Genomic DNA, 19,811 nt, shown 5'->3' with positions numbered 1-19,811 from the left:
GATTCGCGGAAAAATGTCTGTCTAAAACGCAAGGTACTCGGAGAAGACAATGGCCTCCATCTAGAGAAGAAATTCTTTGCACGATAAACAGAAGACCTGTTTATGCTAGGTTCCACTTCATGGACGGACAATATCATTCCGTAGAATTCCATCCGTCTGCCACTGCCAAAGATGTTCTTGAAGTAGTTAGAGACAAAATTGGACTAAGTCAAGAGGCAAAAGGTAAAATTTTTCGGAATAGGCATATAATATTCGTTAGTTTTTCGAAACTGGTTTCTTAACGATTAAACAATGTTCCGATCAGCTCGTAGCTTTTATCAAAATTTAGTTGTTTTTACCTATTAGACAATTATCGAATTTGGTTTAATAGTGTATTAGATGGTGTTCAATCCAATTTTGGGACCAGACTGTAAGTTAGACCATCTTTTTATTATTACCTAGCCAACAAATAGCAAACAACGGCCATAAATACCAGTACATTAGTAATTAATTTGCTTAATTACCAATGAACCTGTTCAAGTAACAGGGCCGTAATCAGGTAACATAGACCCAATATGCAGGAAAATCCAGGGGAAGGAACTTCTGGACTTCATAGTTCTCAACATGTTACTCCTCCATCGAACACATCAAAATTATATTCTACTGCTGTAAACCAATCTAACAAAAAATTCCCAAGCAAAAACAAGCTATTTTGTTCAATTCAATTCCAAATACTAAAATTGAAGATTATTTAAATGTCATAGCTACTAAAATCTATCCTAATAAAATTCTCGCCTTTTCTAGGATGGTAAATTATAGTATTTGCATTTATTTTGCTACTGACAAAACAGTCGCAGAATGTTTAGGGACAGATAATGGAACAATAGTAATCAATCAGGAACGTATCCAAGCTAGGAAGTTAGTCACACTAAGCGAAAGACTGATAACTTCTAATGTCTGCCCAACAATACCTCACAGTATTATAGATACTGAGCTACAAAATATTGGCATTCATCAAATAACTCCAATGGATTTTCTAAGAATAGGAACAACTAACTCTTTATTTAAGCATATCTTGAGTCTCCGACGTTATACTTACATTGCTCCTAAAAATTTGGAAAACATTCCTGAGTATCTAGTAATTAATCATGAACAAATCAACTACCGAATTTATTTTTCAATTGAAAATCAATTATGCTACATTTGCAAACAACAAGGCCATCTAGCGTCTCAGTGCATAAATAATACAAACACACAAATATCTGTCGTAAATTCACCGCCTACTTCTCAACCAAATTGTATCCAAAATTGTCACCCCAATATAACATTATATTCAACCAATTATCCATTCTTAACAATCTCCACTACAATCAACTAGTTCACAATCGAAAGAAACAACCAATATTCCTTCATTAGATTCAAATTCCACACAAACACCTCTCCAGCCAGATAAGGTTGAAATTAATAATCTCAGACGAAATCAACCTCCGTCATCCTCTGCCACTCAATCGTCGAAACGAACGGTATCAGAAATAACGACTCTTCCGACAACAGTTAGTAGATCAGAACACATTTAAAGAACCTCTACGTAAATCTAAGAAACCAAAAACTGTACCTGAAGATAATAAGAATTTGGCAGAAGATCTTATTAATTGCCCTAGTTCTTTCTTTCAAGATAATTCTGAACGGATACTGAACTCAGGAAGAATTAATTGATTTGTTCAAGAATGCACACGGTTCTGCCGGTCCCCTCAGCATTGAAAAACGTATACAGAAGATATCGAAGGACTACTAAATTTTTTAACTAAAATCCATCCAGCACTAACCCCAAGTATCTTATCAGTCGCTGTACTAGAATAAAAAATATCATTATAAAACCGTATGTAACCTACATTTCTACTGATCAGAGCAGCGACACCGCTCCTGACATTTAATATAACAACCAATCATACGAACAACACCAATGATTTAATAAAAGAAGGAACCTCCTCCGATGTTTTATGTGTGTGATAGTGAACTAACAGTCTTTAAGTGAAAATAATTCATCTAAGACTCTCAATTTTGTACGTGCCATAGGACTGATTAACCAAATTTAATATTAACTTTGTATTTGATGTAAATACAGTTCAGTGCAAATAACCTTTTGTGGTTAAGTAATTACTTTTCTTACAGCCGATTTTTGATAAACGATTCATTTAAAATTCTCGTTCCAATAACGCTAAAGCTCAAATTGTGTTAATAATATACAAATAAGAAGTTCCGCACAAGATCTGACATTCAAAAAATTTTGAGTTGATTTTTCTGTCACCTCGTTCTTCCACCTTTTTTCGTTTTCTGCCTGCATTTTATTCTAGGGTTTTTCTAGGCAATCTGTATCATCCCTCTTCACTATATGATGTCGCCATCGAAGTCTCTGGAGTCTAGATGATTCGGGATAGGTATTTTTTACAAGTTGGTGTCACCCATACCTGTCTTTACAGATAAATAAAATCACTTGCATCACCAGATGCAAAATAACAAGCGAACAAATCTTTATTGTTACTAATTGAAAGAAAAGCGTTTCACTATTATATTAATATTACATACAAGATATCCAATAGACCTTGAGCCCACACTTAAAAAAATCATGATTACCTCCCTCATGAAACTTCGTTTATTCATTTATTCATGTTGAGTCAGACGATTTTTCTAATACGGAAAATTTTCGGGCGTTTCTTAAATATAGAGGTCTCTAAATTTTGGTGCGTCCGACAACTGGAGTACCTACCCTTAACAATTTGTCGGACAGTATTAGCAATGTTTATCAAATAATCCTGCAAAAATTAGCTGTGCTGATTGCAACTAAGGGTATAAATTTTATGAGTCCATAATTTTGCTCTGCTTGGATGGGGGGAGGGGGCACACACAAAGGCGCGGATCTAGAAACTTATAAGGGGGGGCAGACTTACCTCAAATATTATATTATCCAGATTTAGCCATACAACTCACACTTCCTCTAAGGATAAAATCCACTAATCCCAGATACCTACTGTATCAAATAGATTGAACTCTGGTAGGACTCTTTCCGTGCTATGAAGCCAATCTCCAATGAATCCCCCAAAAAATTTCTTACGCATCTGAATATTGAGTAGCACAGCTTTATTATTCCAGATTTAGCGATACGATTCACACTCCCTCAAAGGGGAAAGTTCATTCATCCCAGATACCTTCGGTATCAAAAGAATTAGGCTCTGGTGGAACTCTTTCCATATTACCGTGCCTTGGTACGTCGGAGTATCTCCCAAAAAATTTCTTACGTATCTGGATGTTGAGAGTAGCTTTTTTCGTGGTCTTATAGAGATATAGGGCTCTCATTCCCTTTAAGGGAAAAATTCACTCAACCTATATACCTAGGCATCCCAAGGATTTATGTTTGGCTAAAAGGTATTTCTTGTGTGCAGTTGAGCATCAATTGCGGTGTCCGGTTTCTTCTGCTGGGTCTTTCAAAATTCAAACCACAGGTGCAGCTCTCCTCTAATTTCTTGGATAGTTCCTGGTAGGTCGAATTTGTACATGGTAGTAGCTTGTATGATCTTATCAATATTGCTTTCAGAATCGCATGAAAAATTAGGAATTAAGGACTGGAATTTCATTACATGATTGTGTGTATCAGACGGAAATTTTCCAGATAATTCGCTGAGAAGGTGATCAACAAAAGAAAGAAACACATAGATGCGGTAATACTCTTTAAGACAATTGACAGGAATATTATTCCGATGCGTTTTTTAGATGCAACTCGGGTTACCTTCACTTCCATGTCTGGTGAATGAGCCAATGTAACAGCTTTATCAAAAAGAGGATTGTTCGTGTTATTATCTCGACTTGTCGGTAAAGTCTTTATTACACATTAAATCATTTGGTACCATTGACATAAGTCGAGATTTGGGCTCTGTAACTTCCGAGAAACACACATTGTTATTCCAAATATTTCTGCCAAAATCAAAAGCGAAATTATAAACTCGAACTTTGAAATGGAGTTAAGCACGAGATGTGCATTTGAACTGAGAGATTCAGCTTCTTTCAGAAATGATAAAATTTCTGGATAAATATTCAAGAACTGTAGCAATGCATCGTGTCTCTCAATCTACCTAGTTTCACAAAAAATCTGAAGTTTAGTTTCTTATATTGAGGACATACGTATTTAATTTTCTCTTTCATAAGGTTTGACCTCTTGCTGCATTCCTTAACAAATTTTGTTACTTCAGCTATTGTGTCAAGTGTTTGTCTAATACAGTAAACAGAGCATGATTTTGAAATTGACAGATTCAAGCAATGTGAGCCATATACAATGCTAAAGGCTTTTGTTTCAAAATTCGCGCTTGCACACCACGTGTAAAAAATCCACGAAAATAGAGAAGAATTTATCTTTAATTTTAACATGCGAAAGTGTATTATTTAAAAGGGATTTTGTGTATTTTCTGAAGCTGCGGTTGGTTCAAGGACATGACTTAATATGTTTGTACCAACACAATAGTTATTTATGATATAAGTGTTAAAAGTACACGTTTAAGAAGAATCAGTAGCGATCAACGGGTAGCGAAAACGCGTTCCAAGTTCCAAGATTGCGGCTGTAATTTTGAATATTGTTTCGAGATATTTGGCACACGTATTCGTAATATAATAAAGAATGGCGGTACAGAGCATAATTTGAAAAATATATTAATATATGGAAATTACACGGTAATTAAATACAATATTAAAAAAACGAGCCTGTACCGCCATTAAGAAGAACAAAAAAAATACACTTTCTTCAAATAAACTTTTTTATCCAATGCCTAGATTTTGTGTCATTTTGGAACTACTAATGAAATAAAAAATTTTAGTATTTCCAAAATGACACAAAATCTAGATCCGATAAAAAAGTTTATTTGAAGAAAGTGTATTTTTTTGTTCTTCTTAATGACGGTACAGGCTCGTTTTTTAATATTCTATTTAATTACAGAGTAATTTCCACATATTAATATATTTTTCAAATTGGGCTTTGTACCGACATTCTTTATTATATTACGAATACGTGTGCCAAATATCTCCAAAAATATTCAAAATTACAGCCGCAATCTTGGAACGCGTTTTTGCTACGTGTTGATCGCTACTGTTTCCCCTTAAGGCACGCATGTGAAAGTTTGCAGAATGAGCGAAGGGAGTTCTGCAATTCACATGAGTACCTTAAAAATGTACTTAAAACAATATCTACAAAAACTTTTACTTGAACTTGACTGACATTCCATTTTTATATTTTTTGACATTACATCAAAATTGCCTATACGGCCAATACGAACTGCAGTTCCTTAAAAATTTTAAAGCACTAGTGCCTTAAAGTAGCATTTTTAACGCTCATATGGAGTGCTAAGAATTGCATTTTTAACACGGTTGTAGAAAAAGTACATTATTTGACGGTTCTTGCTGTATATTTTAAAGAACCGTTTGGACTGACATAAAATTTGGCATACGCATAGCCAACATGTCAAATAAAAAAAGTGATATTATGCCGATGTGTGCTTTTGCCCTGGGGATGAGTTTCACCCCTTCTCGGGGTTGAAAAACATACGTTCAAAATAAGTCCGAAATTAGATAAAATGCCTAATTCTAAGCAACTAAGTTAATACTTTTCTGAGTTATTTGCGAGTGAATATGTTCATTTTTCAACAAAACAAACACGTTTTTAGACCATTTTTCTCAAATAATTCAAAAAGTAAGTATTTTATCGAAAAAACCGTTGTTAGCAAAAGTATAGCTTGTAAAAAAGTGAAAAAAATGGTGTACCTATACATGAAGTCTCTAGACCTAGTAGAAGCAGAGTTATAGCTAAAGAAAAATAGGTTCATATTTGCCAAACTTTAAATAAATATATTTCAACGTGAAATAACCAAAAAATGAAGAACTTTTTGGAAAAAACTCATTACAACTTTTTTAAAGAGTTTTAAAAGCTTTATGTCCATTTTTATAAAAAAAATATTCTGACATCAAATGTGAGCAAGTTACGCTCAAAATACAGTTGGTCCGTTTTGATTTGGCATAAAAAAATCGGGAAAATCACCTCCTAATTAACAACTTAAATATAATTAATCGTTACCGCTTCACATGTTGCTTTATTTATGTTGTGTCTATATGATCTGTAAGTTTCATCGATTCAACGTGCTTATTTTTGAAAAAAGTGGTTTTAAAATAAAAATTTTAAAATTTTTAATTTTGAAAAAAATATTCTTTTTCAAAATAACTTAAAAATGATTAGTAATACCAAAAATCTCAAGAAGTAATAAAATATACATTTTGCTTTTCTGAATACTTTGGATTTTTTGTTTTCCTATTAGACAAAAATCGGTTATGCTAAGGCTGTTCAAAGTTTGCATACACTAGAGATTAGTGACTCGTTCAAGCCATTTTAACTACAGCTTTTTCAAGAATAAACACTTTGAACCGCTGAGACTTACAGATCGTATAAAGAATAAATAAGTAAAGTAATTTGTGAAGCGGTAATGATTAATTTTATTTGATATGCTAATTAGGGGGTGCTTTTCGCGATTCTTTTTACCAAAAAATAAAAGGTACCAACAATATTTTGAGCACAACTCACTTACTTTTAAGGATAGAAGTTTTTTTAAAAAACAAAAATAAACATTTTTTGAACACTTTAAAAATGTTGAAATGAGTGTTCTCCGAAAAGTGTTCCGTTTTATGGATATTTCTCGATGAAATATTCGATTTGGAATTTGACGAATAAGAACCTACTTTTCATTAGCTATAACTTTGCTTGTACTGGGTCTACAGACTTAATATACTAGAGTCATAACTATAGGGACATAGACTAAGGACAGGTTATTTGGACCAAAATATGGCTACTGGGCCAAATATGCCTTAATAAAATGTTGCTGAGAAAAAAGATACAGGGTGTAAAAGTTAATTTTTGTTTTTCATTTTTTGCTAATAGTTTCCCTGTATATTTATAAATTGCTATCAAAATTGGCACAGAGGCATAATCTTATACAAGAAATAGTATTTTATCTACAATTTTACGTTTTGTCATAGAGGGCGCCACGTGGATCATTCCTGATGATCAAATTGAGTCTAAACTTTTTCTGATTAAACTTTTTAGTAATTTTTATTAGAAAATATGACGTAAACATCATTTTTACGTAAAATTGGTACTCTTGTTTAAACATGATAATTTCAACCGTTTTCGATAAAAACGCAGTCGAACTGCTTAGAGTCTTAAAAAAGGATTTCAAATATTATTTCGAAAACGGTTGAAATTATCATGTTTAAACAAGAGTACCAATTTTACGTAAAAATGATGTTTACGTCATATTTTCTAATAAAAATTACTAAAAAGTTTAATCAGAAAAAGTTTAGACTCAATTTGATCATCAGGAATGATCCACGTGGCGCCCTCTATGACAAAACGTAAAATTGTAGATAAAATACTATTTCTTGTCTAAGATTATGCCTCTGTGCCAATTTTGATAGCAATTTATAAATATACAGGGAAACTATTAGCAAAAAAACGAAAAACAAAAATTAACTTTAACACCCTGTATCTTTTTTCTCAGCAACATTTTATTAAGGCATATTTGGCCCAATAGCCATATTTTGGTCCAAATAACCTGTCCTTAGTCTATGTCCCTATAGTTATGACTCACCCTGTATGCACCATTTTTTTCATTTTTTTATAAAATATATTTTTATTAAGAATATTTTTTCGACAAAATACTTACTTTTTGAGTTATTAGCGAAAAACCGTCTCAAAACGTGGTTATTTTTAAAAATGAACAAATTCACTCGCAAATAACTCGAAAAGTATTGACTTGGTGAAAAAACTCTATAGAACAAAAGGTGCTTAGAATTAGTCAGTTTATAGAATTCCGAACTTATTTTGGACATATACTTTTTCACCCCCGAAGAGGGGTGAAACTCACCCCCAGGGCAGAAGCACACATCGGCACAATATCACTTTTTTTTCTTTGACTTATTAGCTATGTGTATGCCAAATTTCATGTCAATCCAAGCGGTCCTTTAAAATTTAGAGGTTTTGCAATATTTTACCGTTAAAGAACGTACTAACAACTAGAAACCGTCCATGTAACGATCACCGTCCTGCGCAGTACCATGGAACGTATTATTTCGTTCTCATGGAACCCATGAAACGTTAATCATCTAGTAGCGTGATCGTTACATGACGGTTCTTCGTCGTGTTGGAACAAACCTTATATTTCTTTATAACAGCTAGATTTAATACAAGAAGGGATAAAAGAATCTGTTTTGCGAGTAATACCAATAATACTGTGACGTGTGGGTGCATAACTGCCCAAGCAATTGCATTTTCAACGAAACGACACTTGTTATCAACATACAGTCTATTGTTCGATAATTAGAAGGATTTGGTAAGCGAAACTTACCAGACTAAATATACGAGTGGAAACAAAAATGGCAAAAAAATATGTTGACTTTTCAACAAATGTTTTTAAACTATTTCTTTTTCAGGTTATGCAATATATGAAGTGTTAGGAAATTCAGAACGTAGTTTAGCAGCTGAAGAAAAAGTAGCTGACGTAATGGCAAAGTGGGAGAGATATAGAGCCGCAACTACTGCTAATGCAGTTAATAATACTGGTACCGCTAAGAGAGCTAGACCTCAACACCACTTTTTCCTATTTAAGAAACATCTCTTCATGGATAACTTTATTAATTTAAACGATCCTGTCGAGAAAGAACTCTTATACCATCAAGTATTACACGATTTAAGAACCGATCGGTTTCCTATAACAGACAAAGAAGCGGTAAGTGTTTTGCACTTAAATTTGCTACTACAACCTATTATAACTAAAAACAGTGTTAATTTGTAGGTTTTCATATTTTTATTTACAAAGCTCAATAGGCATTGAAAGTTTAGCGCTAAAATAAAATTAATATAATACGTATCTGTTACAAAAATTCAAGTGAGGTGGCTTCTTGTCCAGTCATGCTCCTTCCCTACTAAATTGACTTACTACTCCTAGTCCATTGAAATGTTACATTTAGGGTTGCATTTCTTAGAGGAGTCAATATTATTTTTTTAATGTGTAGGGGGGTTCAGTAGAAGCTTAAGTTCAAGTTTTTGGGGTCGCCACCCTTGTCCCCCAGTCACCATCTTGGAAAAAGGGGTGCAAAGGGCTTTCGCGATGTATCTTCTAAACTAGCAACCCTACAGAAAATTTAATTACACATAAAATGTAGCAAATTAAATTTTCTACAATTTCATTTTTATTACTTTTTATCGTCAAGTGACCAAGAAAAAAGTTATAAACAAAAATAAGAGAAAATTTTGTAAAAAGTTTCCTTTTGGAGGTTATAACCTTATTTTTCGTTCATTTCACAATAAAATAACAGCGATTTTGTAGAGGATTTTTCAACGAACAATTTCCACTATAAAGTTGTTTTATTTTTATTTATTTATCTAGGTTTTACAGCGCTCCAATGTTGACCAGGCTCTCGAATTCTCATAGGAATACAATAAAAATAAAACCTTAGACTTACTTTTCTATCTATCTATATATTTATTATGATTTTAACATTCCTATGCTATTATTAAGCTATTTTTGACCCTTTTCCCCGCCACCTATGAGGTAGAGTCTGGCATAGGCGTAACCAGGATGATCCTAAGGGGGGGTTACAACTACTGGAAGGGGGGGGGGGGTTACAACTACTAGAAGGTCTCTGAGGGGTATGGTGTTAAGCCCATAGAGCTCAAGGTCCATCCCAATGGGGGGAGGGGGGTTATAACCCCCAACCCCTTCCCTGGTTACGCCTATGGAGTCTGGAGGCGCGTTTTTTGTGTGGTATCCCCAATAGGCATAATCCACGGACAATTTCTAGACAAAATAATATTATTTATTATTATATCTTGAAAAAGATCTATCATAGTTATTATTTTTCATTTTTTTCGATGGTCCAGGCTGCGAGTCAAGATCTGAATCAGTATCCGAGGAGAATATTTGTGATATAGAGTTAGAGTTGGCGTCATTGTCGGTAATTCATCTTAAAATTAATTTTCTTCAAATAAATTAATATTGATACTTTTTTTATAAACACAATGGCGCCCGAAAATCGTGTTTTTTTCAATTTTTGCTCTATAACTCCAAAGATTTTAACTTTACATCGTAATTAAATTCTGCATAGAGACATGTTTTCTCGATTTACTTCGACGAAAATTTTCCCCGGAAAATGCGGGTTTTTCCAACAAAATCTTTATTTTCAAGTAAAATTTTAGATAAGTAATTGTATATCAATAATTAAATAACTTGGTAATATAAAATCTCTTTTCGTATATATTATAATTCCAGAAGCCGATGGAAATTTAATGAACAGTTTAGCAACAATTGAATTGTTAATTAAAAATTTACGGTCGCTATAATAACCACAATAATTATGATACATAAGAATAACTATGATTTTTGTATAAAAAGACACTGTACCTATCGAATGCATTTTACAGAATTGAAATTGGACTATGTAAGCGGCCTCAGGAATATTTTAAAATTATAAACAATTTTTTGGCTTATAAACAAATAGAATATCTCGGGAAAGATTAAATTAAATTTAATCATGAAAACGGTATTGGAAAAAGAGCGACAGTCTTTTAAAAGAAAAAACGTTTAATTGTGATGAGTGGTTCCTGAGATACAACCGGTCAAAGTTGACCGCATTTACGGCAAACATATAAACAATAGGATCATAATTTTCGAACCATCACCTTTTTATTTTTGTCCTCTTTCTCCACAAAAATTTTCATATCTTTAAAATACTCATAACATAAATTATTATAATAAAAACTATCTATATTACGAGTGAAAATTGCCAAAAATAGCAAAATTCCAATCAAAAATTAGGTTGGAGAAAATGTAATCTCAAAGTTCAAAATCTTCATTCAAATTTTCTTCATTCTTTTTTGTTCCCAAGTAACTCGAGTAGAGCCATCTAACTAACGCATTATTAAATGTCAAAGTTGCTTTTGTTTTGATATAATAAATTAATTTATTTATTATAACAAAAAATTTTAATTTGTTTAAATAAAGATTGTTTAAATAATTATACAGCTTTCAAATAAGAATATTTGTGTTTTTAACGTTAAAAGGTACACTTGTAGAAAGTTTATCTAAAAAAAGTCTACAACTGGAGAAAATATGTAGTTTTCTTTTCTTATAAATAAATTAATCTATTATAACAAAACAAAAGCAAGTTTGACATTGAATAATGCGTTAGTTAGATGGCTCTACTCTAGTTACTTGGGAACAAAAAAAGAATGAAGAAAATTGCTCCATGGGAAGCCGAGAAAATGCGTTTTTTAACGTATACCGATTTTGAACTTTGAGATTACATTTTCTCCAACCTAATTTTTGATTGGAATTTTGCTATTTTTGGCAATTTTCACTCGTAATATCGATATTTTTTATTATAATAATATATGTTATGAGTACTTTAGAGATTTGACAATTAGTGTGGAGAAAGAGGACAAAAATAAAAAGGTGATGCCGTATATAAAAAAAAGTAGCACACTATCTGCGGACTTTGCATACCTATAATATTAATATATACAATCATAAGATTCGATTCTATGGTAAATAACTTTTCTTTGTATTTTTCTAATTAGCCCAGAGTATCTGTATTTCCGAGTATCATGTACTTTGACTTTTCCTGGTTTATTTTTAGGTCAAAATATTTTGCCTCCCTTTCTAATATTTTATAACATTTCTTAATTCTTTTCTTGTTTTCTTTAGAACAGTAAGATCATTGGCGAAAACCAGACATTTATGTTCATAGTTGAAGATGGATTCGGTCGTTTTAACTCAGCTATTTCTAATTATTGTTTCCAATACCAAATTAAAAAGCACCAAGGATAAAGGAACTCCTTGTCAAAGATCTCTGTTCACTTCAAATTCATCCGATGAGAATTCTCTCCGTATTACATAATTTCGTGTGCTATTCAGAGTCATTTTTACCAACCTAACCAGTTTTGCGGGTATGCCTAAGGAGCTCAGTGCTTGATACATTTTATTCCTTCTTATCCTATCATACCCTTGTTTGAAATATATGAACAGCAAGGTATGTATCTTTGTTTAAATCTAATTTAATATTCTAGATGATGCTGACGGCACTCCAATCTCAATTGGAACTGGGAGATTTGGAAGAAATTATTCACGACTATAGACCCATCGCTGCCCATTGCTTACCAGCGCGTATGGTACCGATGTTGCCTTGTGAAGGAGTCCAAATGCACCATCAATCGTTAAGAGGAATGACACCTTCTGAAGCAAAACAAGCATTTTTGAATCTCATCCAAAGTTGGCCGTTACATAAAGCGACTATATTTGACGTTATGGTAAGTTTTAATATATAATTATTGTTTTCATATTATATTCACTTAGTGTTCAAACACTGCTTGACGGTCATGGATTAATCCAATCTTTAACGTATTGGGTACATATATAGAGTGATCTACAGCTTACTTACTTACTTACTCCGTGGCGTTACAACCCTTCATGGGTTTTAGCCGACTCGACAACATGCCTCCACTCTTTTCTGTCTTCTGTCTACCTCTGATCTACAGCTACAGATTTAAAAACATTTTGAAATATACAGAGTATATTTATCATAAATTCATAACATATAAAAGTTTTTTTTTAATTAAATGCTCTGTTTCCGTTCAGTGGGTAACAGTGGGTAGTGTCATTTACTATTGGAAAATATTTTTTTTGTTTATGAATACTGGATACATAATTATTAAATAATCTTCTTCTTCTTACGATGTCTATCCGTTCCGTATGTTTGGTGATCATTATAACTTTGATTGCTATTATTCGGAATAGTCCGGTTGTCGATGTAGTGAACCAATTTGAAGCTCAGCTCAGGTATTAAAGCCAAGATATTCTTGTTCTCCCTGGCCCTTTCTTTCCAAATACCTTGCCCCGAAGAACGAGTTGCAACAAGCCATATCTCTGTACATTCCTCATAAAATGGCCAAGATATTCTAGTTTGTGATCTTTGATGGTGTTTATAATCTCGCATTCCTTGCTCATTCTACGCAGGACCTCAACATTAGTCACACGATCCACCCACGAAATTTTTAAAATGCGTCTGTAAATAAATGTCACATTAAAATTAAAAGAACTATTAAATTAAAAAGAATAAAAATTAAAATTAAAAGAACGTGCCTACAGAGTGGTAATAAGACATATCCATCACTCTATACCCACAGCAGATATAACAAAGGAGTTAGAAAATGCCGGCCAAGAAGTTCGCAATATAACCAACGTCCGTCACAAACAAACAAAGGAACCCTTATCCTTATTTTTCATAGACCTTGAACCCAAGAGTAACAACAAAGACATATTTAATCTAGAATTCTTATGTCACACCAAAATAGCAGTGGAAGCACCAAAGAAGAGAAACTCAATCATCCAATGCATGCGTTGTCAAGCTTACGGCCATAGTAAAACATATTGCACTAAACCACACTACTGCGTCAAATGTGGAGAACAACATGATACAAAATCTTGTAAAAAACCTAGAAACACTCCGGCTAAGTGTGCACTATGCAAACAAGATCACCCTGCTAACTATAAGGGCTGTGTTGTCTACATGGAACTAGTAGAAACCAGAAATATGCCAAAAAGAGGAAACCAACAGCCCCAAAGAACAACATTTAACAACCCACATGTAAGTAATGAAACAAATCAGCTAAACACTACTCTACAAAATCATCATAGAACATATGCAAATGTGACAGCACATCAAATCAACCACGACCAAGAACCTAAAACTAACATAGAACTACAACTAATAACATTCCTTAACGAGTTCAAAAACATGTTCTCACAACTCATGAGTCAAAATAGTATGATATTAAACTTACACAAGTCATTAACCGAAGGAATTGTTAATGTTAAACATACTTAGAATTGCCACATGGAACGCTAATGGCCTGCTAAACCATAAGCAGGAAGTAATCACTTTCTTAAACCAGAATAAAATCGATGTACTGCTTGTTTCATAAACCCACTTTACTGATCTAACTATTCTTTTTCTCATGATCATCTTTCAGTGCGTCACAGTTTTTCGATTTCTCTCTAACGCATTAATTTGTATGTGACAGAAAAAAAGGCACGTCTTTGAATACTTTGGTAATTATTCTAGTTCGGTGATTATTCTAGTTGTCGATAGATGGCGCCATAATCAAAAAAGAATTATTTATTAAATAAAATAATAATATTATCAATATAATCTGTACAATTTATAAGACTATACAAATGAAAGAAAATACCATTTTATAAATGCAATAGACACAATTGATTTGGTTTTATTCCAAATTGAAAATAAAATTTGACAACTGTCAGATTTAACAAAAATGTCACGTTAGAATAAATGTCATAAATGTGTATTATCACGGACTTACCTTTTTTTCTATAATTTGTGACGCACTGAAAAATGTTCATGAAAAGGAGAATACGTTCAATATTCCGCTCTATACTACATACAGTACACCTCACCCCGATGGTATAGCTCAGGGTGGCTCGGTCATAATCATACGAAGCTGTATATCACATCATGAATTGCCAAAATATACAAAGAAAAAATTCAAGCAGCAATTGTTCAAATGAATGCAACGCCATGGCACTATAACATATCTGCAATCTACAGCCCAACTCGTCGTGCAATTTCCACAGATGAATACAAAGCCTTCTTTCAATTACTTGGCAGTAAATTTGTAGCCGGGGGAGATTGGAATGCGAAACACACACATTGGGGCTCAAGACTCATAACAACAAAAGGTCGTAACCTTCTAAAAGCAATGACCGACAACAACTATGATTGCCACACCAACGGAATCCCTACTTACTGGCCAAGTGACCCCAGAAAACTTCCAGATGTGCTAGACTTTTACATAAGCAAAGGAGAATCCAGAAACAACTGTCTAATAGAATCCAGCTATGACCTTTCATCTGATCATACACCAGTTATTATGAACAAGAGTACCACAGTTATAAACAACACACCCCCTCCTCGACTAGCGTCAAAAAACACCAACTGGGCAGATTTTCAATACTACCTAGAAGAAAACATTAATCTTAATTTGCGAATCAAATCTTCAGACGAGATAGATACAGCAGCTCAATATTTCACCACCCTTGTGCAAGAAGCGGCATGGCAATCTACACCACGAAGTGAACGCAGACCGACACATACAACAAATGTTCCCCTGCACATTCGGCAACTCATTGCTGAAAAACGTCGTGCGAGAAGAAACTGGTAAAGATCTAGAAACAACATAGATCAACATATGTACAATAGACTACGTAGACAACTTGGAGTAGCCATCAAAGCTGCAGACAAAGAAACCTTCGAACATTACATTACAAACCTTACAGCAAATGATCAGACGCTATGGAAGGCGACTAAGAAACTCAAAAAACCATACACAACTATTCCTCCCCTCCATAAACCAAATGGTGAATGGGCTCGTTCCAACAAAGAAAAAGCGGACGTCTTTGCTGAACATCTTACGAGTGTATTTCAAACCGAGCCACCAGACCCCGATGAAGAAGTGGAAGAACTAATTAGCGCAGCATGTCAAATGTCCCTTCCAATCAAAAGTTTTACTCCTATAGAAGTCAAGAAAGAAATAACCAAACTCAACTCACGAAAAGCTCCAGGTTATGACTTAATTTCGGCACAAGTACTAAAACAACTTCCTCTTAAGGCCATTATTATGCTAACAGTAATATTTAATCGCATGCTAAGTTTATCATACTTTCCAAAAATATGGAAATTTGCAGAAATCATAATGCTCCTTAAGCCAGGCAAAGTGCCCAATGAAGTAACATCTTATCGACCCATCAGCCTACTCCCAATCGTTAGCAAAGTTTTTGAAAGATTGCTGCTACAAAGAATATACGCAGATCATGAATTCCTAACATTACTACCAGAACATCAGTTTGGTTTTCGGGAAAATCACTCTACTACACAACAAGTCCATCGAATAGTAAATGAAATATCAAAAACTCTCGAAGAAAAATACTGCAACGCTGTATTCCTAGATATCTCACAAGCGTTTGACAAAGTTTGGCACAGAGGTCTGCTTTACAAAGTAAAATTAGCACTATCTAGTAACTATTTCCTCCTAATCAAATCCTACTTATCAAATAGATATTTCTCAGTAAAATTCAAAGACCAACAATCCAGCCTCTGTCCTATTAACTCCGGAGTTCCGCAAGGTAGTGTTCTCGGGCCGCTGCTTTTCTCACTCTACACAGCCGATATACCAGAGTCTCATAATACTACGATCGCTTCCTTTGCTGATGACGTAGCAATACTATTGGTAAATGAAGATCACATACAAGCCTCACAAGACCTGCAACACCATCTGGACATACTCAGTGAATGGTACACAAAATGGCGAACAAAAGTAAATAAAACAAAATCATCTCAAATAACGTCTACAAACCGCCACAACACATGCCCACCTGTAAGAATGGAAAATGTACGAATACCAACAGTAACAGACGCTAAATACCTTGGCCTCCATCTTGACCAACGTCTTACTTGGAAAAAACATATACGGACTAAAAGAAGACAACTAGACTTAAAATTTCGGCAAATGTATTGGCTCCTTGGACGCAGATCAAAACTCAACATCCAAAACAAAATTCTTCTGTACAAAGCAATACTCAAACCCATTTGGTACTACGGACTACACCTCTGGGGCTGTGCAACGTCAACATCACTGAATATCATCCAAAGATTTCAGTCTAAAATTCTAAGATCAATAGTGGATGCACCATGGTATGTAACTAATCAAACACTTCACGAAGACTTAAATATACCTTTCATCAGAGAAGAAATCCATCGAGCCTCGGAATCACAAAACGAACGTACCATTCCCATGACAATGAGTTAGTAAGGGAATTACTTTAACATAAATAGAATAAGATGATACATCATTGGAAGTCTCTTCTTCATGCCCAAAAACATGGAACAAATTTACTTAATACTCTTTTAATGATGTAGATTGTAAATAAACATAATTACATAAAAAAAACATTAAAATTAAACACCACATCTCGAATGCCTCGGGTTTTCTGGGTTTTCTTAAAGAAGCTTCGGAAAGTGTCCAGTTCTCTACTCCGTATAATAACGTAGAAAATACATAGCATCTGATGATAGAGATTTTGGTACCAAGTGATAAACCGTGACTTCTGAAAAGAGACTGCATCATTATGAACGCTGATCTCGCTTTTCCTATACGTGTTTTCTTTCACTAGAGTGGTCCCATTGACTGTTTATGTTGGCTCTCAATACTTGGTTGTTGAGTAACCAAAAGCCGTGTATTTAATATTTCGCGCTTACTGACTACCATGTACTTTGTTTTTTTCGTATTGAGATCAAGTCCATGTTCTCTACTTATATCTGATATGCTCGACATTATTCTTTGCAATCCATCTGGCTGTTTGCAAAAACTACTGCGTCGTCGGCATATCTAATCTTGTTTAGACGCACTCCGTTGACTAATACGCCTTCCTGTAGTTCTCCAAGCGCTTGATCGAAGATATGTTCAGAGTATATATTAAATAACACCGGATACAGAATGCATCCTTTTCTGACTCCTCTATCTATGGAGACCACCCCCGTCAATTGGTTATCCATTTTAATGTTGGTAGTTTGGTTGTAATATAAATTATATATGATTCTCATGTTTCTATCATCTAATCCCGCTTCTTTCAAGATGGTTATGAGCTTATAATGTTTTTACTCATCAAATGTCTTTTTGTAGTCGATAAAATAAATATAGGTATATCTTACATTTTACATCACTGTACCTCTGCATAAGCACTTGGACAGAGAATAGAGCCTCTCGGGTGCCTAAGTGAGCGCTCACAACGAGGCGCCGCCCCTCGCTCCATAGTATCGCTCGTACCATAGTATCGATCGCCAGATAAAATAAATGCATTATTTTAAATGCGAGCGTTCACGAACATGGAGAGTACTATGCTCTACCCAAGGTTACGATGCGATGCATGGTTTCCGTTAAGAACGTACCCTTAGGCATCGCGGAATCCACACTGTGTCCATGATAGTTGTTCTTTATTATTTATACAGAGTGGGCCAAAGAAAAAAAGTCCACCTTGATATTTGCCAGTATTTATTAAATTTTAAGAAAATGAAGAAACAGCTCGATTTTTGATCTAAGGGGGACACATTTTTACGGTACATACATCTGCCATTTGTCAACCCCCTCCCATCCATTTCTCCCACCCCTTATTTTTAAATAGGGAATAGGGATCGAGTGCTACCTCATTTGAAAGGTTATTCAATTCTCTATTCAGTAATATTAACATTGACATAATTAATGATACAATTGTATATTTCTGTGTCCAAGAAAAATTATTTTGAATTAAATTAATTCACACAAAAAGAAGAATGTATGCAATTTATTTAACTCAAAATACATTCTACTACTGACAGAAAACAGAGAAAATGTTTATTTGACAAATAAATATTGTTTTTCGCTTAAATTCAATATTCAACTTACCAAGAGGCAGATAGGTGGCAGCTTGAACATTGAAACTGTTCCGTGGTAGTTGGTGTTGCGTGTAATAACCTTATTGTCCACGGAAACAATCAAATGAAATTAAAATAAATGTAAAAACAACAAACTGACTGTCAATAATATATTTATTTCAATCGGTAAAAAGACCGTGAAAATGTCTCGAAAGAGACCGTTATTTTAGCGAGGGTGTGACCGCACGGGGTGCCCGCTGTGACTACTAAACTAGACCACAAACACTAATCTGTCATTATGTAGTTCTACCATATGGCCAGACAGGCGACAATTTATTAGATCTGGTGTTTTAAAAACTGCAAAGGCATTTTACCGGAATAGGGATATATTTCGTTTCTTAAAGCTTAACAGGCCCTTCTATGTATATGGTTTGTATATTAGGAACGAAACACATGTGAATTTTAAATGACCCATATTATTTCGTTTAGAAAGGAAAGTTAGTAATTAAAATTAGCAATTAAAAAAATAGTAATTGAAGCGTGTCGCCACAAATCTAATAAATACTGCCAAATCTCGAGGTGGACTCTTTTCTTTGGCCCACTCTGTATATTCTGCTCTGTATCACTTTTAAAAACGTGTTAAATAAATGGCTCGTTAGGCTAATAATTATTATTCTGTATTCCTCGCATGTTTTTGCATTTAATTTTTTTGGTATAGTTATGAAGGTCGACTTTAACCAGCTTTGGGGTATTTTTCCTGTTTACCAGTCAATTAAAAAATAAGTAACAAGAACTTTGTAGAATTTTATTTTTATCCTCAAATTGCGCCAAATATGCGAAAATATCCCTTCATCGTTGTAGTATTCCCCGAGTTTTAATACTTCTTTAATTAACCTATAGTATTTTCTTTATATAACTTTCACTTGAACCCCTCTGTGGCTCAGTGGTAAGAGCGCCTACCTTTGGATCGAAAGGTCCGAATGGTCGTGAGTTCGAATCTCACCAGGGTCAGAAATTTTTCGTATATATATATAATAAGCGAGTCTTCTACAGCTGTCGCCGCTTCTCGCATCCTAATTTCCAGCGATTTCTGTCGAAGCAATCTTCAGTTTTTAAGTCTCTGGCGGTCATTGCATCTTCGACATCTTCTCTCCAGGATCGTCTTGGTCTACCTCGTTTTCTTCTTGTGGGTGGAGTCCATTTTTCTATTTTTTTCGGCCATCTATTTTCAGGCATTCTCTGAAGGTGTCCATACCAGTTAAGTC

General features: G+C 34.2%; 1 protein-coding gene across 2 annotated transcripts in view; it reads left to right on the top strand.

The window, feature by feature from the left end:
* Positions 1-19,811, top strand: part of LOC114325783 (unconventional myosin-VIIa) — a 278,092-nt gene that overhangs the window by 253,391 nt on the left and 4,890 nt on the right. For both annotated transcript variants that reach the window (XM_028273912.2, XM_028273911.2), the window contains 3 exons: positions 2-222; positions 8,497-8,792; positions 12,131-12,370. In XM_028273912.2, coding sequence (XP_028129713.1) covers positions 2-222; positions 8,497-8,792; positions 12,131-12,370 — 757 coding nt within the window. The remainder of the gene's footprint in view (position 1; positions 223-8,496; positions 8,793-12,130; positions 12,371-19,811) is intronic.

This window comes from Diabrotica virgifera, chromosome 4 (assembly GCF_917563875.1).
Source record: "Diabrotica virgifera virgifera chromosome 4, PGI_DIABVI_V3a".
Classification (NCBI taxonomy): domain Eukaryota; kingdom Metazoa; phylum Arthropoda; class Insecta; order Coleoptera; family Chrysomelidae; genus Diabrotica; species Diabrotica virgifera.
Note: the sequence above shows the minus strand (reverse complement) of the source record. Positions and strands in the feature narration are given on the sequence as shown.